This window comes from Silurus meridionalis, chromosome 20 (assembly GCF_014805685.1).
Source record: "Silurus meridionalis isolate SWU-2019-XX chromosome 20, ASM1480568v1, whole genome shotgun sequence".
Taxonomy (NCBI): Eukaryota; Metazoa; Chordata; class Actinopteri; order Siluriformes; family Siluridae; genus Silurus; species Silurus meridionalis.
Genome location: NC_060903.1, coordinates 18,906,102 through 18,928,205, shown reverse-complemented (window position 1 = coordinate 18,928,205; position 22,104 = coordinate 18,906,102). Strand labels below are relative to the sequence as shown.

The window sequence follows — 22,104 nt, the reverse complement described above, 5'->3', positions numbered from 1 at the left end:
ACACACAGAACTCACCTCAAAAGCGTAATACGGCTTCACAGGAACCGACAGAGTCTCGGTGAGCGTTTCTGCAGCAGAACATTAACATTTAGCTTTTGTGTGATTTGAGTTTAAGTGCAGCTGAAACCTGCTCGAATCGACCCTCAGTGTTCAATACCTCCTTTAACGATGTTGCAGAACTTTAGATCGGAGCACGGAACCGGGGCCTGAAAAAACTCCACCCACAGCTGATCTCTATAATACGAGCGGATTTGATATCCAACACGCACGAGCGTGAATTCTACAGGATGGGAAACAAAAACATGGAGACGCATCACAATCTTTAACTCACATCGTACATCAGACTGTTCAGTGTGAGTTCCTACACAGGGGTCAATCCAGTGCAATGTAAAGGCTTGTGGAGGGAGGGGTGCACAAACTTTTACTCACAACAAGTAACATGATGGAGAGAAAATGGCTGTGATTTACTTGTAATGAGCGTGTAGTTCACGTTTATGATGTTCATCCCGTTGCTGCAGGATCCCATCCTGATTTGGAAGTGATGGACCGGACCTGAACCAAGCGAACAATAAATACAGAATAAAACTGCAGGTTATTAAAAAGAACGTGTTCAATTTGACTTTTTAAATGTTTATATTTTACATAATTACTGAAACTTTTACACTTTTGTCCAACATGCGCAACTTTGTGACTTATTTATTTTTACTTTATATTACGATACTTTCTTAAAAACGAGTGTGAAATTATACAGTATATCATGTAGTAATACAATAAACTGTAGATTTTATAATACATTTACTAATAAATTATATTATATAATATTTTTAATAATATATAATTGATACATCATATATATATTTCATATACAATAAAAAAAAGTGTCAAATGATAATTATTTGACTTTATAATAAATGAATGTATTGGGTCAGATTGTAGATTATAGATCTGATATTATAGATCTGATATTATAGATCTGATGTTCAAAATATATTAAAACTATCAATACCACAACTCAAATATCATCTCAAATATTATGTATATAAACACGCACTATATTTATTATATATCTTACAATTAATCAAACATTTATTTATTAGGTGCTATTTAACCCGTATTCTGTATTTGATTCTCTGAATAAGTGTATGTGTGTGTGTGTGTGTGTGTGTGTGTGAATACTTCAAAACACAATTTTATCCATTTGATTAATTTTACTCAAATTAAAGACTTGTCATTTGGGTCAAAATCTCATATATTCAGAAGATTTCGCTACAAGATGCAGGTTTTCCTTCATATTTGATTTCTCTCTTCATCATCACTCCATCAGCTCAAACACCTGCTGATACACACAGTAACACAGAACACGACTAACACACTGAAGAGACTCACCCTCATATTCACCCCAGATGCTCAAAGAGTTCGAGGAGCAGATGAGCTGCATTTCTGCTGAACTTCTCACACTGAAACACACCAGAGCCGCTACAGAGAGACTGAGAGCAGGAAGAGTAAACCAGCACAGCATCATCAACACGTTCTGCTGCTTCAGAAACACCACCAGGACCAAACAGCAGCAGTTCTGGAGCTTCCAGTCAAAACCTCGCACTGAAAAACTCACACTATACTGACAACCTCAGACTGACAACCTCAGACGGGTTTCTGCCAAATCTCAAAAAGGGGAATTGTTTTTTTTAAAGGAAGTGTTTTATTGTTTTAGGAGAACTGATGGGTTGAGGGTGAAACTGCTGGTAAATGTAGAATTTCTCTTTCTGAAGATGTGTTCAGCATGATTATTATATATATAGTGTATATGTGCATTTTCAGAGCTGACTGCTGCACATCACAGCTGTATTCCTCGTTCTTACCCACTGTGATGAATGACTGGGGATTCGTCTGTGTGTTGCCTCATATTCATAATCCTGTGAAACAGAACATCATGGTTGAACAACTTCCTGTTTCTCGTCACCCAGGAATAAATAAATAAAGTACATAAGTGGGAATTTACATCAAATATATTTTACATGAAGTTATAATAAAATAATTATAGCACACGTTAGACACAAAATATACTTAAATACATAAATTTTAAATTTCATATCTGCTCTGTTTCATGGCAGATTAAATTAATCACCATCAGGGGTGATGTTTTTACAACACAACTCTCTTTATACATAAAAACCACTGAACAGACAATCTCTCAACTGCACTGAACTGTAATGAAACTTTTGATGTTTTGCTTCTGTGCTGAAACTCTGTCCCCTTTTTCATTTCTTCCACATAATTCAGTCTAAAAATAAACAATCCTCTAATAATCAATATTACACAATTAATACATTTAATAGCCATATTTTCATCTGAATAAAGACATTTACATGTGAAGCTGTTCCTGGACATTGCAAATGAAAACAAATAAGCCTAGACACAAAAATGTTTGTTTATTGAACACAAACAGGTATTTACTGTTTTACACCTTCAAACTCTGTCAGAACACTAATGTTATTAAAACCCACATTTACCACGTTACTGCAGAATATTAGGGAAAGTGATTGTGCTTTTAATGTTTAAACAAAAGGAAGAAACAACCAAACAAACCTAAAGGACACTGAGACAGCAAAAGTACACACACACACACACACACACACACACACACACACACACACAGCAGATACTCATGTTTTAAATACTGGTAAAAGTTGAAGTATTGATTATAGTTTTTTACTCAAGTTAAAGTAAAGAAGTTTGGGATTTGACATGTAGCCTTTCACACTTATGTGATTAATTTATGTTTTTAATGTACCTTAAATGAATACTTTTCACATCTTTAATTCTCTAATCAACATGGAGAAATATTGATGTTCATTATTTGTGAAACCAAACTCAACATAGAGCATGAAGACTAAATGTCAATGTCAAAACGCCACGGTGCGTTTTTCGACCCCAGAGGGTTGATTGTGAATGTTGTATCTCAGTGCTGATTTGAGACTTTGCGCATCAATAAAAAACATTTTACTGATTTAAAAAAAAAAAAAAAAAAAACATTTTCGGGAGATTTTTTATTTTATAGGAGTAAGAAACAGCGTCGTAAATAAACTTGTTGCGCTAAACTTACATTTTTAATAAAATTGTTTAAACAAAAATCACTGCATTAGTCTTGTGTTAACAAAAAAAAAAAAAAAAAAAAAAAAAAAATGGTGCCATTAAAATTAATTTGCTTAAAATACGTTAATGTTTACAGCCCAGAAACGAGGTGCAATGTAAAATTTACTACACAAACTTTTATAAATTTATTTATTTTTTTTAAATAAAAACAAATAATAGCCCAATTTCGTCATTTAAGAGTCTAGAATCTAGACCATCACACGTGGAGATAATTAAATGATTTTTCTTCACGAACTTCAGAGAGAAATGTATTTTGTGGCCACTAGGTGATGAAACTTTTTCCCTTTTTAATCATTTAAAATACACCAGACCACTGAAAGGTTCTACAAGTCACATGAATATGTGCAGTAATAGTTGTATGATTAGTACTGGTGTAGTTACTGACAGCAGTTTAGCATAAATCAAATAAAATCCTGCAGATGCTAACGCTAAGGCTCTTCAGCGACGGTCCCTAAACCAGACTCCTGGAGACCCTGAATCAGAAATAAAGCATCAAAAGATGCTCTGAAACCTGCAGATTTTTCTTGATAAATTTATTAATAAAGGAGTAAAAATCCTTTAAATCCGGATTATGTGCTGTACTACCAACTCCAGTCACCAGAGGGAGACAAACAAAACTACAGTAAGAGAACCTAATCCCAAACCTTTAAAAGAGAAATAAAGACAGAAAACTGTTTGTGTATTAAAGTTTTATTTTCCATAAACCAAAAGATGTTCCAGTGCACCTGAAAAAAAAAAATTAAATAATGTTAAACAAGAACTCATAATTAAACTAAAAGTACACTTTTTCCACTGTAAAAACGTGCACACGTGCGGAGATTAGATTTACACATCTGGAATAAAGCAGAGTCGAGTTTGTGATTGAAGCTCTGAAGTTTAGCAAAAATCACTGAATAAACTAATCACCAGTACAATAAGATTTTACACTTAAAATATTTATTTATAAAAGTTTTTATTGTTTTGTTCACTACTGTTTCAGTAAACGAATAAAAACGTGAGATTTCAGTAAGTGTATAAATTCTGCTAAATGAACTGAATTGCAGTGAAGTGTAACATTAAAACATGCAGTAAGTTGGTGTAGAAGCAGCAGGTCTGACACTCACTTGGTCCATCTTCAGTTCATCCTCCTGACGAGTCTGTTGATCTGGTCCTCTCGGTTTCCGGCATCTCCTCCCTCCACGAAGTGAGTGGTCTTCTTGTTCATACCACCACGAGGAGATGAGAGCTTGAAAGGCCACAGGAAGTTGTTGGCGGCTTTGAAGTTCCTGCCCACGGTGTAGATCTCATGGATCAGATCCTCCATGCAGATGATTCCTGTTTTGCCTGAAGAAAACAGGAGCAATTTTCTCCAGTTACATACAGCTCCAAAACAGTGTACCACTGTCACAAAGTGAGAACATCTTCACATCACTGGAAACCCTGACTGTTGCTCCCAACACCAAATCACTGACCCCCTCCACATGGCTCCATGAAGACCAAACGCAGATGCAGATATTAAAGTGTAATAAGTCAGAAGGGTCTCCTCAACACCACAATCACTGCTTTCTAAACTTCAATTCTGCAGCAGTGCAACCAAACCTGATCTCTGTAGAAGTGCTCAACTGCATCTCACTATTCTGATCAGATACTGTTCCAGCTGAAAACGTTCCTTCATACACCACAACACTGTTTAATGACAATGTTCCAAGTGTGCTTTAGCTGCTTTACATTGTGTGTGTGTGTGTGTGTGTGTGTGTGTGTGTTACCCAGGCTCTTCTCAATGAGGGCGTTATCAGTCAGAGGGATGCGCTGCTTTCTGATCTTGCCATATCCACGCTTGTAGATGAGCTCACGCACAGACTTCAGGTTGGGGTAACTGAGGAGATAAATATACACGCATTAAACAGAGAAGGTCTCTCTCTCTCCCACACACACACACACACACACTATCGGCTCCTCACCCCCAGGCGATGTACGGCTCGGCGATCCGCAGCATGTTGATGGAGGCTTTGTTGAGTTTGACGAAGACGCCGTTGAAGATCTGCCGCAGACGCAGCAGCTGCAGAACCTTACGCACTTTAGGGCTCACGCCGTTGATACTGCGGTGAAAAAAAAAAAAAAAAAAAGCATTAACACTCCCTCATTCACACTCGTTTATCTCCAGTTAAACTGCCGCATGGTTTCAGTGATTTTGGCTTATTAGCAGAAGAATCACCACGGTCGATATGACGGGGAAAAAAGAGCTGCATCATTAACCATCACGTTTACAGAACTGAACACTTCACCCAGAACATTACCAGCTTCACCTCCACATCTGGAGCACTAAACCCCTAATCTCAAGATTTAGGTTACGTCTCCAATGAAGAAGTCAAACATGGAAATTTGGATGAAACGTTCAGTAGAACTAAAAATGTAACCTCCTTGTAGAGGTAGAGCTCACCCTCGGATACGGATAACGAATGCCAGCTTGGCCTCGGCGGGGACGTAGAAGTTTCCGGCTTTGCGAGCCATACGGTTCATACGGATCTCACGCCTGTACATCTGCCGGTACTCTTTGTGGTAAAACTGCGCTCTGGCGTAAATCAGGTTGCGGGTGACGACGCGATTCTGAGAGAGAGAGAGAGAGAGAGAGAGAGAGAGAGAGAGAGAGAGAGTGAGAGTCAGAGCACCACTCTGACCACCTCCATCCAGATCATAAACAGGACTCTAATAAAAGCACAAACCTTCTTCTCGACCCGCAGAGCCTTGGCACGAGCCGCCTTGACAGCAGCATAGTGCTTCCTCTTCTTCAAGAGGCCTTCGGGGACTGACGGAACTTTCTTCTGTTTCTTATCCTTAATCTCTTTCTTCTCCTTCAACTCCTTCTCCTTCACCTCCTTCTTCGGCTTCGTCTCCTTAGCCTCTTTCTTCTCCTTCTTCTCTCTGAAAGTAAAGATACGAGTTTAGACCTGGTTACACATCTGGCCCTCGAGTCTCTAATCAATAAAACAGAGTGACTTAAACTTTAATAAACAAATTAAACATTATATCACATGAACACTTCACTGATAAACTCTGGGCAACTTCAAACCACATTTTAGATCATTTATAGATCAGATTATTAAATTTACTGCTGAAAATCATCTCATTTAATGACAGAATAAAAGGAATGTAAGAACTACTCACACACACTGCAAAAAAGAGCAAGGTGACATTTTAACACATTTAAATATACTGATTTAATAAATAAATGAGCCCATGATGAGATTAGCTCAGGTAACATTAGCACTTAGCACAATGCTAGCATAGGTGTAGGGAACACACACACACACACACACACACACACACACACACACACTTGTATTTGACTCTTTTTTGCTGTAAATTTTATTCTCTCTTTTCTCCAGCTGATATAAACACGTGTATTGATCTGAATTGACACGCCACATGAGGATTATCATCACGCTGCTAAGCTACACTGAGCCCCGACTCTCCCTCACACCATCTCCTACATCAAACAGCTTTTATACATCATCTCCTCCACATCCAGCACTAATACACACTTTATAACATATCTGAGTGTTTAAACACGATTCTCCATCTGACACAGAGACCGAATAAACTTCTCACACGCCGATGGGAAAAGATTTAAACGCCACGACAGAAGACTTACGTTTCACCCGCCATTATGCCCACGGTAAAAGAGGCTTTCACGCATGCGCAGAGACGCCTTATAGGTCCGCACACTTCCGGTCAGGATTAGGTAGACTCATATATCGCCTGATTATTATTATTATTTATTCTTTCAAGAATTGAGTTTATTTGACAAACAAATGTGTATTTATTTACCAACTTTAGCGTTTAAAGCGTCGCTTTACTATGATACAAATATTTGGCACTAATAAGTGATTTAAATAATACTTTTAAAATCACAAGAAACAATACGACAATAATAATAATAATAATAATAATAATAATAATAATATACACGCACAAAGGATTCCGGAATAAACACAAGTCAGTTATATAACATTAAATAATAATCAAACAACTACACAATTATAAATAGAAAAATGTGGAGAAATTTTCAGGCGAGTGAATGAGCAGGTTTTTAGTGCAGTTTGTAGTGTAATATATTATATAACATAATCAAGAACATATTTATAATACCTTAAAAGTTTCAAAGATTTTAACAAAAACTCAATAAAAATCTTGAAGTTACAGAAAACAACAACAAACCTGTAAATAAGGTAGAAAACATCAGGGTTGCCAGATTGAACTAACTGACGCACAGTTTAAACACTATGCTGGCCGCCATGTGCATTCATTTAGATGATCATTTCCCCAGAATTTGTGTTATAACGTCTCATGGTCTGATGAGGCTGAACTTTATAAGCCACATTATATAAAATCAGCCCCTAAAATTTCCATAAAAATTGTTTTAAATAATTGTTTTATTGCATAATGGAGGAAATTAAATATTGATCCAAGTTGACAGTAAAAAAGAGAAATTGTGATGTGTAACAAAATAGTAGAACACATGATTACATGAGCAGTATGATACATTATAATACTATATTCGACTGAAATCTTATTATATATACTTCAAAACATTACCACATTTACCTATAATAATATATATTAGATTTAAATCTTATCATTTGAAAATATTTACCTTTTTTACATTTACCGAAATGAACATTTAAAAAGTATATAAACATTAGATGTTTGAATGAATTAATGAATGAATGAATGCATATCATGTGCGTGAGAGTTTTGCAGTTCCACGCCGCCAGGTGTTTAAACAGCCTCTAATTAATCCGGCGTGTTTGAAGTGAAGGTAATTAGTGCGCACCTGCTGCCCTCTCCCCCCTCACCCCCCTCACTGTGCTTAGACCACATACACGCGCTATTTATAGGGTTGAGGAAGTTTGTGTAGCGAGTTTGTTGCACTGGTTTGCACGTTGTGTTCACATTGCACGTTTAAGGTCGGTTTTGAAATTTGTAAACAATGTGTAAATGTCATAACGATTTAGGTTTCTAGTTATATATATATATATATGTATGTATGTATGTATGTATGTATGTATGTATGTATGTATGTGTATATATATTTTTGGTTTATTTTGCAGTATATGTAGTGGTGTTTTGTATCCTGTGTGTGCTTCCTGTCCCTTCACTGAAAATGGAAGGTATGATAACTTAGGATTCTGAATTTAATGATCACTTGGCTTTGATGGATTAATGCATAGGTTCATAAATCTGCTCTAAAACACAAATGTATCAGCTAATTAAAAGTATTTTCAGAGTTTGGATCAGAGAGACACTAAAATGTGCAGGTGAGGGTTTCTTACTTTAGATTTTTTAAAATTATTATTGTCTCTCTTCTAGACGTTTCTCATCCTTCACAATCGGATGCTGAGCAATCACACCCCCAAGTTCATCACAGTAGACCATTTTTCTATGTCCAACCACCTTCCCAACCTTATTTCATGTACCAATGGCCAATGGATCCGTTTGGACAGTATGGCTACCCAGGACCAGGTAACAATTCTCTCATGAGGGTTTTTTTTTCTGTTACAGTTGTTTCAGTCTAATGGCAGTGTTTTTTCTTTCATCTTCTTACTCTTAGTGTTTCCATTTGGACGTCCTTACATGCCTCCATATCAATTTATGCAGTATCCTGGTTACATGGTCCCACATGCACCCATGCAGCCGACTGATTACAGAAGGATGGCCCCTGTTTTTCCTTCTGTTTCCTCCTATGACCTTCGTTTCCGTCAGCACTTCCAACAGATGACCATGCATCATGAGACCACTTCATCTGAAGTCCAGACGGAGCCTGGAGGTCCAGTTAGTAAATTGATGGACTGCCTAGAAGGTCTACAAGCAAGTGAAAAGTCTGGAGTGGTCAGGGAAGCTAATGTGATGTTTTCCTCGACCCCTGCTGTAATCTCATTCACTCATGAGGTGGAGAAGATGAACTATGGAGAGAAGTTAAATAAGGACCCTGTTTCTCAGCAAGACAAGGGGAACCAGGATGGTTCTGTGAAACTGGTGACTCTCTGTGACTCTGCTGTGTATGATGTAGAGTCAAACCAAGGCCATTCAGAGGAGTGTGTGTTGTCTGATGTGCTGCCTCTTGACAGTTCCTCCATTCGTGATGAAAGTCAGAGTCGTGAACAAGATTACAAACGAGGTGACTTGGAGATGCTGTGCTTTCGGAGCGAGAAATCTGGCACTAATGTCAGCAATGGAAACTGTTCAAAGGTCCAAGACTCTGGAGCTCATGTTTCTAATAGCAGTGAGCTGTCTGACCTGTGTGTGGGTAAGTCCTCCATCCAAAGTGAGAAGGTTCAGAATTTGCCTCCTGAATCTGTAGAGGTTACTGAGCCTCTGTTGCAGATGACTGCAGACTGTGATCTGCCATATCAAATTCTCCGCCTTCCTTGCAATAAGACCACCACAGGTTTGTTGCTTCACAACGAGGTGAACCCATTGCTGTACATGGATCCTGCATCTGCTCTATTGCCTTCTAAACGATACCCTTTTGGCAGCCCTTACGCCCATAACTACTACCCTCAGGTGGTTCCTGAGCGGCAGAGCGTCCTCAGTCCTTCATTAGATGAGTTGTCTTCCAGGGATGAGATGTTTTCCACTGATGTTGAAGATGATCTTGCGTCAGGACAAACCTATGTAGATGGTGGCAAACTGGCAGAAACCAGTGCTGTTCACACTCGCTCTGAAATGGATCATGCAGATAATGCATGCTCTGTCTGGGCCAAAACGTGCGCCTGTTGTGGAGCAAGCCTTCCAGATGAAGATGTCGATCCTGTAGAGCCGTTGGATCAAGATTGCAACTGTGGGTTGGAGGACAACAATGTGGTGCCGATAAACGGTGACGTTCCAAAAGTGTTAAGGTGGCATGGACCATCTCATTGTGCTCCAGTTTCCAAACACAAAGCCAAGAAAGTGTTTGAGGTTGCAGATTCAAGTGAGCTGGACCAAGACCATGGTAGAGGAGAGTGTGGTGAGCAGCACTATTCCCCTGCTAAAGGAGATAAGGGCAGAGGAAAAGGTCAAAAGGGTATGCTGTTTAGATCTTGCTCTGTTATGTAATGTTTACTTGTTCCTTCTCTACTGCATGGCTTGATGGTTTCTCAGGTTCCTGGCATAAAGGTGACTTAAAAAAAAATATATATGTTTTTGGGTCAGATCACTTGCTCATTATTGTGGGGATTTGTTTATATTGTCATTACTTATTGAGATTTACTTGTTAGCAAATGTTTAACTGAGGGATTTAGTTTTCTTAAAGGAGATTAAGATATTATAGAAGGAAACCTAATTAAACTGCTTCCTGTGACTGCTAGTGATTAGTTCATGAAGGATTTGTTCATTTTGAACGAGTCTTTAAATGTGACTCAGAAGAACAAGTCATCTCAGTGATTCCTTAATTTACTACTGGACCCACATGAGCAAAACATGAGACAATCTCAACAGGTAAACTGCTCAATTCTGTTCCCTGAATAGAACTTCATGAGTCAGAGGTGTTCGTTCGTGACTCAATGCTCGTTCGTTTTAATGAAAGATTCTAAGATCCAAGCTGCTAAAATTATCCGATCTTTCAATCACTAGCAACAGCATGACTCCATGCATGTGACTCCATACTTATTTTAATATGCTTCAGAACACTTGCAGAGAGAAAGTCCAGGAGAGATGATTGAGCAGGAAAATTGGACTGCTTGCAGTACCCAGCAGAGATCACGATCCTGCAGGCCAGCCAATGGTCTTCAAGAAAAAGGCAGGTTCCTTTTAGTGCCATTTTAGATTTAACCCTCTTCCCCTCCCATATTTATTGCTTGTTGATTCCCATTTGAAGGAAGACCTGCAAGACGAAAGCCTTCCGGCAAAACATTTGATCAGCAAAGGCTGAGGAGAAACGAATACGATGACCACAATGAGGCAGAGTTTTCCTACTGCCAAAGGGGCAGAGGTAAGCACTTAAACGAAGATTTCAATAAATAAGCAAGAAATATTTTCAACTTGACTGCACATTTTCTTTTCCAGGGTCTATGAAAAGAAGAGGCACGAGATACTAAGCAACAAAGAGCACTGCTTTAATACTTGAATGTATTTCCTAATCTAAACACTACTGCACTACGGACTGCACAAAAGCATGCAATAATAAAATAACCGAGCACTGGTATTTGTGTAAATAATGGGAGGTAATGATAAAATGAACGCCTTGCTGCATTTCTAATATTCGCACCACTTAATTTTGGATGCTGTGCATTCATCCTAATCATATCTGAAGATGATTTCTCTGGACCATGCTTTGACATGTTACTTGTGGCTGGATCTGGGAGGTGTAGGTCCAGCCTGTTCAGTGCTCATGCTTGGCTTTTTAAGGTCTGATTCACTGAATCCATGCTCAGATATTTTTTATTTTCTTTCCCGGGCATTAGAAATGCAGCTGACTGAAATACCTCGACAGTCTGGCTGAGCCTGGTCCAGACCTGTCGTTTTATGGTGCGACCTGTTTTAAACCTGTAATGCAGTGTAATGTTGACGTACAGATGTGTTGCTTGCACAGTGGTGTCATTAAAATCTTTGCATTGCACTTGAGCGTGTGGTTTTTGTAATATGCTTCTGAAATCGGTGTAATGACTCGGTCCTTTCTGCTATTTGGGTGCATTGGGATGCTGTAACTTTCATATACTGACCCAGAGGGATGTTTGTGTAATTGGAAGCCAAAAATTTGTCACCTAACCTAAATTACTTTAGATGTTTCTTAATTTTCAGGTTATTCAAAGGTGAAATCTTAGCCATCACTGGGGTGGAGTTTTGGTTGTCACATTGTGTTTAGAAATGTTGCTGTACAGAAGTGTGGAATTATAGTGCCAAGTGATGTTTATATTCTTATAGCAGGTAGAATAATAGGATTAAAAGGCTTAGCGTTTAAACACAGTTTCCCTTGTTGACTAGTGTCTCAGCTACAATCTGTTAATAGCCCAGGATGACACGTGCAGCCTTTTTACAGACGTTATTGCAACCAGAATACAAGACATTAAGTCAAGCTCTGTGGTTTTGCCTGGTTTCAGAATGGCACTAAATACCTGCTGAGGTAATACTAATCGAGCCCATTGGCATGCTGATGCGTTTCTTTGACTGACAGAAACTGCCATTAGCCCAGACTCATGTTGTTTACTCCTTCATCCTCGAACCCTGCTTACATCAAGTTGAATATGTAAACATTGGCAGGTACCTGCATGTGAGAACCCAAAATATGACCCTTTGACAAATGGCTGTCTGATCGTGTCACATTTCAGCATCACTGCATGCGGCGTGTCCCTCTGAGCAACAGCTTCGACATCTGACAGATCTGTTTCACCACTTTCCATAAATATATTCACCATTTTGCTCTGGAGTTTAAATTCTTCATTTAAACAACACTTTGAATGAAAATGTCTTATGGAATTAAATCTAACATCAACTTTAAGGTGATTTCTCTATACAGGTTAAAACTTTAAATGATAATCACTTAATGCAGTCATTTGGACCACTTCTATAATACTATAATACAGTCTGTGCTGTTCTCTCTGTAAAAGATCACCCAGCTGTGATACGTAGCAGATCAGGGGGGTGTTTGTGGGAAAATTAAATAAATACTAAGATCTATGAACTAATTCAGTTTGGTTTGTTCTGAAACTTCTGCATTACACCATAAATTTATCACCAAGCAGCAAAAATATATTTATCATTTTTATTAATTAGTGTAATCTAAAACTATCCCTGTTTTTTATAAGGGATAAACTTATTAGGCACTAAATTAATACATTCAGATTTTGTAACATTACTGTAAAGCTGATTTGGGACAATGTTTGTGTTCTTTAAATAGAATAGAATGTAATTTAATTATTGTCCTGCTTGCTGAAGTTAATAAAGATGCAGGTTTGATTTGATTAGATTTTTTGTCATAAAATGCCATTTCATCATGTACTTTATATTAAATCATATAAAATAAAGTCTATAAAAATAAATCTGAGCTTTATTTACTTGAAATAGAAATAAATATTAATGTCATTTATTGCAAAATGTAATGTTTTAAATAAGTAATGTTTCTGGTCTAGAAGTCGTCATTTCGATGGTGTTTGTTGATCCAAACTCGCGATTAAACACGCAAACAGCACAACATAAACAGTAACCCGAGGCGGGCATCGTTTGCACTCTTCTGATTCGCTGTTGGACCCGTCACTTATCCACAATCCGCGCTTTTGATTGGCTGAAGGGGCGGGCTCTCGTGAACGCCCACGGAACTGTCAAACCAGCAGCGCGTGCTAAAAAGACAGCACGAGCCCCTCTGTCCTGGTGCGCGCGCGCGGACGGAACGCTTCTGTCACATCTGAGGTAAATCTCCGGTGCGTGTTTACTGTCACTGTTTTACTCTCAATTACTCACTTTATCGATCAAATTTTTATTCCTTGTTATTTCTACCTGTGTGAAGTCAGAGGTGTGTTTTTCAAACAAGCTGTATGTTGTATTTATGTGTAGAAATCTGAGATTCGTTCTGCCAAAACTCCAATCTCGAGATAACGGACAGGTGATTCTACACTCGTGAGAAGATTACAGTCTAATATTTATTTATATTTATATAAATCTACAGAACTGAGCTTCACTGTAACAATACAAGTCTTTAGTTAGACTTTGTAACGCTGCAGATTAGTCATAAAACCCACACAGGACTGATTACCTTCAGGGTTTATAGACTACACCTTCATCTTCATACCTGAGTTTCATTCATCAGAAGATCTCCACACACACACACACACACACACACACACACACACACCTGATCCTGCTCATTAGGTCTTATTGCATGTGTGAAACCTACTGAAAAGTTAATATACATATTTACAAAAATATAATATTTACTCCTGCTTCAGTTTGTTTGGTAATAAAAACATAAAGATGTTGAAGGAACTAGTTTTAGAACGAGAAAAGACTTAAGGATGTGCTGTTACAGGAGAATAACTCATCTCTATGTAATATATTATTATAATAATGCCACCAGATGAGATTTTGTGTCTTCATTTTTATTTTATTTTACAAGCGATCAGAAAAATCTTCCTGAAGGATCATCATGAACTTTACGAGCATCTAATCCATGAATGTGGGAATGTGAATGAGAAGGATGAAGGACTGTGATTGAATTAAAACAGAAATTCTGATCTGAATTATTGCAACATTTTTCAGGACTGTGTTCATGTTTGAAGATCAGCCTGATAACTAAAATGACACTGATGTTATCTTAGAAGAATGGAAACACTATCTGATGATTAATTGTCTCTTCAGGTCAGCTGGGATCTGCAGATTAGGGCTGTAGACTCAGATTCCTCAAAGGCACGGATAAAAACTGCGACCAAAGTACATGGTAAGTGTGTGTGTGTGTGTGTGTGTGTGTGTGTGTGTGTGTGTCGTTTGTTTTGAGATCTTTATTTAGCTCTTTTACGCTTTGTGATGTGGAAATAAAGACCCAAACTGCCGTGCTGTGATGTAAACACCATCTGGAAATCAGTTTGTTTGGAAGAATTGAATAAAAAAGGTTCCAGGTGCTGTTTCTTCAACTCAAATGAATCAACGGCACTAATAAGGACAAGCATGACTCAAAATCCAGCTTAAAGCAATTCGTCAGATACGCAACATCTCGAATGACTGATTTTCTCCTCTTTTCTTCTGTCTGCTGTTGATAAACCTCCTTGCTGCCGCTCGTCTCTCCGGCTGACGGAGGGCTGATACAGCATCTAGCTCATAGTCTCCTCGCTGCTATATTGTCTTTTCTGTCATTTCCATCACCATGATGAAGAACACGACATCTCAGTAGAATTATCACCACGTTTCCTTTTCCCGTGGCCTTTTTAATATCAAGGGTTTAACATCTCAGGGTCAAATCAGCAGTGCAGTTTGTTGGCCAGTCATTGGAGAATTCCATTAATGCATTTAATTAGCTCGGTTAGCAGTGTGCTTTTCACACACTGAGGAAAAAAGCGTGGATATTAATGGCAGTGATTAGAGAAACTAAACGCAGCGGGGTTTTGTGCCATGGGTCACTTCAGTCAGCAAAAAAATTAAAAGATTGATGTGGGTAGAAAAGTGAGGAGTCCAAGGAGACAAGGTGGAAGATCTTTAATCAGATAAGGGCCGTCCTCCTCACCGACGTCTTCTGTTCCACATCCTTCTCCTCAAACACATCACAGCATGCTGAGATACAAAACATATTCTCCTCGTTTAAACACTTTCATCTGATTTTTATCAGAACTTAATCAAGTGTAATTATATTATAAAAATCACCCACACTCTTCACTTTCTGGTGTTTTTTAAACCTTAAAGCTTTTTTCTTCTGGAGTTTTTTACAGCAACGTCCACTCTCAAATTTATACAAAACAGCTTTGGGATAAATACCATCGGGCTCTGTCCCAATCACACCTTCTGTGTGTTTACGTGAAATCTAACACCAAGTGGCTTTTCATTATTTCTTTTTATATAGCAGTTATAGAGATTTATAACTGATGTCTGATATGTTTATTTGGGTGGTCTGATTGGTTTCATGTTGTTACGTGTTGGACAGGAATTTTATACAGGATAAACAGGAACATGTTTGGCAGGAATGGTGTTGTGATTTGTTTCTATGGTATTTTGGACTAAAACTGGTATATTTGGCAACCAGTGGTATTTTGGGCAGAATTTGCAGCCGAAATATATCCAGTGGCATTTTGTGGTGGATTATAGTCCTGTTTATTTTGCGTTTTTTAAATAAAGACTACATGAAGCATGGGCGTCGTTCATAATTAGTAAATATATTTATAGTTCTATTCTCTGGCCATTAAAATTCTACACACCAGACATTGCTGCTGTATCATACACACTGCTCTATACCCTGTGAAGCTAAATTACAACTTATTCCATAGGATCTCATTCTGCAAGTAAGAATCAGTTTCTGTGCATCTCATAACCAGTACAGTTTTTAAGGGATTTGTTGATTAATGAGACAATTGCAGGTTTAATTACATGATTAATGACTTTTCTCCCAGCTGACGGCTGCAGAATGACTCTCTCATCCCTCGAGACTAGAACCTGATTCATGAACCATGTTATTATAGTTACTAATCTTTGATCTTGTGTCACGGCCGCTTGAGCCAGTAATTATCATAAGTTGAGGTACGTACACACCACAGCAGTCCGAGGTGGAGTTCACTACTGCGCAGGTCCAGGTTAGTCACTTACTGCTAGTTTATAGAATGGGGTGATCTCATGAGGTATATTTGTAGACCTTTTCATTTGAATAATTGTCCTTTTTTTGTGCATTACAACAAGCAATTAACGTAGATAAAAGTCGTGTGCTTCCTCAAGGCGATGTTTGTCCTCCAAACGCTTTTACAGGGTGCTGGATAATAGCTGCTTCAGGTTCTGTTGAGAATAACCCACTGGTTATGAATACTAATTCTGAGCTATTATTTTCTTATATTCAATGATTAATAACCTTAATTTTAGAAGGAATTTAACAATGCACTGAATTAAGTCACATTTTTACCAAAGGGCTGCTGAATTCTCAAATCTGATTGGTCAAAAGGTGCATTTTCCTCAACAGCAGTGTTTCTCTATTTATTCATTTAAAAAGCAGTTACTGATGTAGTGAATTGTCTTTATTGAAGGAGTCTCCACTGTCAGCTATAACTAAGGTTATAATATCTCCAACACAGAAGAGTGTACTCTACTGAACTATTCTACTGAACCCAAATCAAATGTCATTCAATCCTGCAATGATTTATGGGTAAAAACAGCGCACTATGGCAGTCCCTTCTGTCTAGACCTTGTCATCCTTGGATTAGAAATAACTCTGCCTGATAGTCACATGTTGTCATGCAGTTCTTCATTCAATTTCTCAAATCTAATCTAACATACAGAGACGTGTGTTATGTGGTTTAAACTCTAGTCTGAAGAACAGTACCAGGCTCCTCCACTGGTTGCTACATTCTCCCACAGATCCTGTTTAAGATCTAGGTGATGTGTTTATGTGTTGTGTACTTGGCAGGAGGCAGAGGGAAAGCTTGTTCCTAGCATATGGTCTTAGTGTGAGATTTAGTTTGGATTAATTATGACACTGTTTTAATCCAAACCTGCTGTATCTCTGGTCTGTTCCACAGATGCAGTCAGATGTGGATTAAAAGTCCAAGATTTGACCATGCAGATCTTTGTCAGTAAACTGGCTTTCATGTTTCTGCTCTCCTGACACTGAATAAAAAAGGCTTCAGCTGCTGATGCGTATAATGGAGACGTTTCCTAGACCAGAGTGCCATATCTGCTTTAACCCCTTCAGCCCTCGTCGCAGACCCAAACTTCTTGAGTGCATGCACACATGCTGCTCAGTATGTTTGGATCAGATGGTGTTGAATCACAGGGAAGTCCGCTGCCCCTGGTGCCGCCATATCACACATCTGAGTGGCATCTCAGTGTTCCAGCTCCCAGATGATTCGGAAACGCTCTCAGCCGTCACCTTGGCTCACACGCCCGTTTTTATCCGGCTGCCCAATAGCAGCTGCTACCTGCTGCCTCTGTCAGCGGACGAACACACCTACCGATATGGCTTCAAAAACGCAGATGGGACGACTCAGTCCGAGCGCCTTACAACTGGAGAGGAGGAGGAGGTCGAGGGAAGAGACGCCGCGATGAAGACTTCAGCCTGGACGGGGTTCTGCACCGTCCTCATGGTCGCCATCATCCTCATCTTCCTCCTGGCAATTGTCCTGCACAACATGTCTTGTGTGTCCAAACGTTTCAACATCATTTCCTGTGGATGAAAGATTTCTCTTGGGGCTGTGTTTGGGGCCTACAGGATCAGGAGCTCTCAGTAGAACACTGAAATGATTTTTCAGGTAGAGGATTTCATACACTACATCGTTCTGTCATATGAACATCATGACAAATTGCTTATATTCATCAGTCTGCTGTAAATGTGTCTCAAAATTACAGATCTTATACACAGTGTCAGAAACATAAACCAAATCCACATGCTGATCATGAACTCCATTTCAAACCCCTCACCATTATCCATACACTCTAGATACGTCAGATCACATGCCTTATTCACTATATAGGGTCGTTGTGTACGATATCAAGAACATCAAATGCATTTTAAACACCTCACCTACAGTATATATAAATTTGTTTAGCTCTACACTTTGACGTTAAATCTGTAGAGCTAAAATCCAGACTGGATGCGACGTTGATGTGATCGGTTTTATTGTGTGTAAATGTACTGTGAACATCTTTAAATGTACCATGACTTTAAAAGGTTTTTATGACTAAAACAACCAGGCTGAGATCATACCATGGGACTGGGACTAGTTATGTTCTGCTCCTTCTTCACATACTCAAGCTTTTTTTTTAAACAAATATTTATATTACAAAACTTTATGAAATCAAATCAGGTCTAATAAATAGCACACTACAGTGAACACTGACAGTAACTGGAACTAATAAGTACCAGTAACAGTGAAACTTAAGTATTAACACAAATGAAAAAAAGGGGCTTTTCATGGAAAAAGGAAGAACTCTTTTATCCCGCATAAACACAAATTCCTGTCCCCTGATGCATTTCCTTTTTCAGCTTTACCACATTTTTACCTAAAGTCCAAACATATGATTATTTATGTGTTATTTAAAACGTTGCTGTGAAATGTGTGATAAACCTCCCTGGTGTTTTGGCGAGTATTTCCTCTGAACAAAATGATGCTGCTGAGTTCTGCACTCTGATTGGTCAGAAGTCTCTGACAGTAGTGCAGCCACACATCACAGTGTTTCATGTTCTTTTTGTTTCTATAGTAACAGCTGGTTTACAGGAACTTGTACAGATCTACTTAATGTGCAGTTGTTGACATTTATGGAAGGAGTCTCCAGTGTCAATGATAAATAACTTCCAAAAGTGTGCGGTTTCTCTGTATCAGGACACTTTTTCACTTGTTTCCATCACTGAAGATTTTCCTGTAACCTGCATGTCTGAGATCTTAAATTCCTAACAATCATTTAGTCAAACTCCAAACTAACTTTTGGTGTCTTTGTTGAAAAGGGTTTGATTTTGAACAATAAAATTGTACCGACCTCACTGTAGAATTTCCACTGTACAGCTCTCACCTCTGTATTTAAGTTTTCTGAAATAATTTTTAATTCCCAATGCACTTTTTGGATCAGATTATACAGCAGAAGAGAAGAAGCTGTAGACCTCAGCTAATTCTTGCTGTCAGTTCATTTGGAGGAATAGTCCAAAACTATATTAACTCACATCGGGGAAATAAAAAATGGTGGGAAATGGCTGCCTGCCCAACTCTGGACATCCCTCACTGCTGTGTTTTCAGCATGGTTTCAATAATCCATGCTCCTCTACAGGACTGCTGTAAAAGAACCACACATAACCATAGTGAAGTGCTGTTATAGGAAATGAATCATCAATGAAGCAGAGTTACTGTTACTGAGTCCCTGTGAATGAGCTGTCACCATAGAAACAATAACTCCAAAGCACTTTCTGACCAGGTTCCAGCGCACATGAGTCCTGCAATAACATTAGCACGGATTATAGATTTTTTTTCCTTCTTATTTCAGCCCACATTCTGTAATTCTGAGATTTTTTAACGACACACAAAATTGCGATTGGTAAAATCCCTGCGCAGTGAACCCAGCAATGAGCCAAGGTCATGTTCCAGTCCGTGTAGGACATCTCAGAATCTGAGAAACTGTGCGATAAAAGGCCATTGTGTCACCTTGCTGCACCCCGGCAGTGATTAATGATGCTATCTGTAGCCTGTAGACATCTGATCAAAGTCAGATTGCACTGATTGTCCTCCTTAAAATTGCAGGATGCAGTAACAGAACAGAGGAACTCACTTTCACGAGTGAGGGCATCTTCCACTACATTCTCTATGTGTCTGTCATTGCCTGGTGTGATGAATGAACACATATAATTTATATACATATGTAACCAAAGTATGACCATCACATCTACATGTGCTTGCTGGACTTCCCATTGCAAAGCCATTGGGGCATTAATATGGTGACTGACAATGATCTCAAAGATGATTTTATACACCTGAGCAGGAGGAGGACAGGGGTCTTCTCATCACCCTAGTAGTGGAATACACTTTGTGTGTTAATATGCTGGAACCAAACAAAAAAAACCAGAAACCCTTTAGGATGAAGCTCCTGACACACAGCTTTTGTGCTGAAGTGGCTTCCAGAGGCAGTGTGGAGCTCTGCAGTGAGTGATGCAACAAAAGATAAGAGCTTTTTCATCTCTACATGCTTCAGAGACTGTGTGATCTGCCGCTTCATGGCTGAGCTGCTGTTGTGCCTAAACGCTTCCATTTCACAGTCATAGCGCTAACAGCTGACCTCAGCCGGTCTCCGGGTTTGTCCACAGAGCCGGGATGTGCTCGAGTTTATGCACCTGTGAGCAGTGGGCATGGCCAAAACACCTGAACTGAATCAACTCATTGATTATCATTCTCTCGTATAATCAACATGAGATGGCGCTAGATAGCTACAATGGTTTCTTTGTAAGATACAGATTTATTTCCACTTAGTAAAATCTAGAGGCAAAAGTTTTAACAGTTAAAATAATATTTTCATTTTTTATCAAAATTGAATTTTTTCATAATCCCTGGAAAACATACAAATAAACGATGATTAATTATGCAAAATAACCATAAAATGATTGTCTGAAGAATTAGATTTAAAGCTGAATTCATTTATCCAAATGATGAACTTATGCTTGCTGCATTACAGTGATATTTTATTTATTTTTATTTTATTGCATTTTATTTTAAATGAGGTTTTTAGTGTAGTAAAAAATGCAAATATACGGGAAAATCAAGAATTTCTGAGATTTGTAAAAACTATTATGCAACTCTTTAACCTTAACAGACATTTACAAATAAACAAATACATATTTACAAATAAACAAATACATATTTACAAATAAACAAATACATATTTACAAATAAACAATGTCATATCATGGTCACTTTTTAACATACAAATAAAGATTAATAATAAAATGTGGGGTTTCAGTGTTTTATAGTTGCAGCTGTTTATCATTTTATTGAGACATGAGGACAGACATTGAGGACAGACACATGTCTACCTAACTCTCTCAACCAGTCTAGTGTGTGTGTGTGTGTGTGTGTGTGTGTTTGATCAGCAGGCACTTGCTGTTCTGTCATCACACCTGCACACACAGCATGAGTCGAGCTTATTAATCAGCATATGCGCACACATTTGGCAAAAAACGCACATTGACAGATTTGTAAAAAAAAAAAAAAAGCTATAAGTCACATGGCTCGTGATCGATGGCGTTGTCCAGACGGAGTAGCACGTGGCATTTCTTTTTGCTAAATAACCTGCAGGAAAGCGGCTTAAACACGCCATTAACTGAGGACACGTGTAAAGCACAAGCCAAGAAGAACCGTGCTGCGTTTAACTGCAGCGATAAATCGAACATCATACGTGAATTTGAGTGCAGTGTAAAAACCACCTGTGAACGAGGACAGAAACAGGAATTGAATCCTAATGACACGGAGCTGCCTGGAGAATTCCCCAGACACACACTAACCCCTGACTCGTTCACAGGAATATTATGATCTGGAATATAAACGTTAAGCAGAGCGTCCACTGATTTCTCTAAAGTGGATTATATTCCACAGTCCGTATCCACAGCAGTGGTGCTTACTGCTGCTTCTGATTCAGTCAGCACGCTGAGAACTTTCTCTCCATGAGCAGAAGTTTCAGCAGGAGACACGATAGCTGTAAAATATAACGAAATCAATCGAATTATATTTCCAACAAACATCAGTTGGATCAAATTTATGCACTGAACAAATACATCTTATTGAAACCAACTCATCAAACGATTCATTTCTGTTTACAGACGCGTCAGATCGCGTTACG

At 38.5% G+C, this 22,104-nt stretch overlaps 3 protein-coding genes, 1 long non-coding RNA gene and 1 other non-coding gene across 7 annotated transcripts in view; 3 read left to right on the top strand and 2 right to left on the bottom strand.

The window, feature by feature from the left end:
• LOC124402796 overlaps positions 1–591 on the top strand; it is a 732-nt gene extending 141 nt beyond the window's left edge. The window contains exons 1-3 of the long non-coding RNA XR_006928792.1: positions 1–58; positions 178–353; positions 519–591. The exon at positions 1–58 is cut by the window's left edge and continues 141 nt beyond it. This is a non-coding gene — a long non-coding RNA (uncharacterized LOC124402796). The remainder of the gene's footprint in view (positions 59–177; positions 354–518) is intronic.
• Positions 592–3,827: 3,236 nt separating this feature from the next.
• rpl7 (ribosomal protein L7) lies at positions 3,828–6,848 on the bottom strand. Its single transcript, XM_046877242.1, has 7 exons — positions 6,785–6,848; positions 5,856–6,054; positions 5,573–5,739; positions 5,094–5,231; positions 4,899–5,008; positions 4,257–4,476; positions 3,828–3,878 (listed from the first exon to the last, which is right to left on the bottom strand). Exons 1-6 carry the CDS (start codon positions 6,796–6,798, stop codon positions 4,268–4,270), a joined length of 837 nt encoding a protein of 278 aa, XP_046733198.1. The 5' UTR covers positions 6,799–6,848; the 3' UTR covers positions 3,828–3,878; positions 4,257–4,267.
• On the bottom strand, positions 5,307–5,394 carry LOC124403491. Its single transcript, XR_006928907.1, has one exon. It is a non-coding gene; the product is annotated as a small nucleolar SNORD12/SNORD106 (small nucleolar RNA).
• Positions 6,849–7,940: 1,092 nt separating the features above from the next.
• Positions 7,941–11,736, top strand: buc (bucky ball). Its single transcript, XM_046875977.1, has 7 exons — positions 7,941–8,099; positions 8,244–8,303; positions 8,503–8,655; positions 8,744–10,198; positions 10,799–10,912; positions 10,991–11,104; positions 11,179–11,736. The coding sequence occupies exons 2-7, from the start codon at positions 8,297–8,299 to the stop codon at positions 11,208–11,210; spliced, it is 1,875 nt and encodes a 624-aa protein (XP_046731933.1). The 5' UTR covers positions 7,941–8,099; positions 8,244–8,296; the 3' UTR covers positions 11,211–11,736.
• A 1,694-nt stretch (positions 11,737–13,430) lies between these two features.
• Positions 13,431–21,135, top strand: rnf152 (ring finger protein 152). 3 transcript variants are annotated; one of them, XR_006928817.1, is made up of 4 exons: positions 13,431–13,518; positions 14,464–14,542; positions 17,313–18,041; positions 20,019–21,135. XR_006928817.1 is itself a non-coding variant. In XM_046876509.1 (3 exons), exon 3 carries the CDS (start codon positions 17,427–17,429, stop codon positions 17,964–17,966), a length of 540 nt encoding a protein of 179 aa, XP_046732465.1. In that variant the 5' UTR covers positions 13,431–13,518; positions 14,464–14,542; positions 17,313–17,426; the 3' UTR covers positions 17,967–19,270. The 3 variants fall into 3 exon arrangements, 2 of the variants coding, with proteins under 2 accessions (XP_046732465.1, XP_046732466.1); XM_046876509.1 differs by lacking the exon at positions 20,019–21,135 and having other exon boundaries at positions 17,313–19,270; XM_046876510.1 differs by lacking the exon at positions 20,019–21,135 and having other exon boundaries at positions 13,434–13,529; positions 17,313–19,270.
• The last annotated feature ends 969 nt before the right edge of the window (positions 21,136–22,104 follow it).

Excerpts from the sequence above, each read along its gene's own strand:
- buc (XM_046875977.1), top strand. Across the intron at positions 10,199-10,798 it reads CAGAGGAAAAGGTCAAAAGG|AACACTTGCAGAGAGAAAGT; the intron begins GTATGCTGTTTA and ends AATATGCTTCAG. Across the intron at positions 11,105-11,178 it reads CTACTGCCAAAGGGGCAGAG|GGTCTATGAAAAGAAGAGGC; the intron begins GTAAGCACTTAA and ends TTTCTTTTCCAG.
- rnf152 (XM_046876509.1), top strand. The coding sequence starts at position 17,427 with ATGCGTATAATGGAGACGTTTCCTAGACCAGAGTGCCATATCTGCTTT.
- rpl7 (XM_046877242.1), bottom strand. Across the intron at positions 5,232-5,572 it reads TTCGTTATCCGTATCCGAGG|TATCAACGGCGTGAGCCCTA; the intron begins GTGAGCTCTACC and ends TTTTCACCGCAG. Across the intron at positions 4,477-4,898 it reads CCTCATTGAGAAGAGCCTGG|GCAAAACAGGAATCATCTGC; the intron begins GTAACACACACA and ends TGTTTTCTTCAG.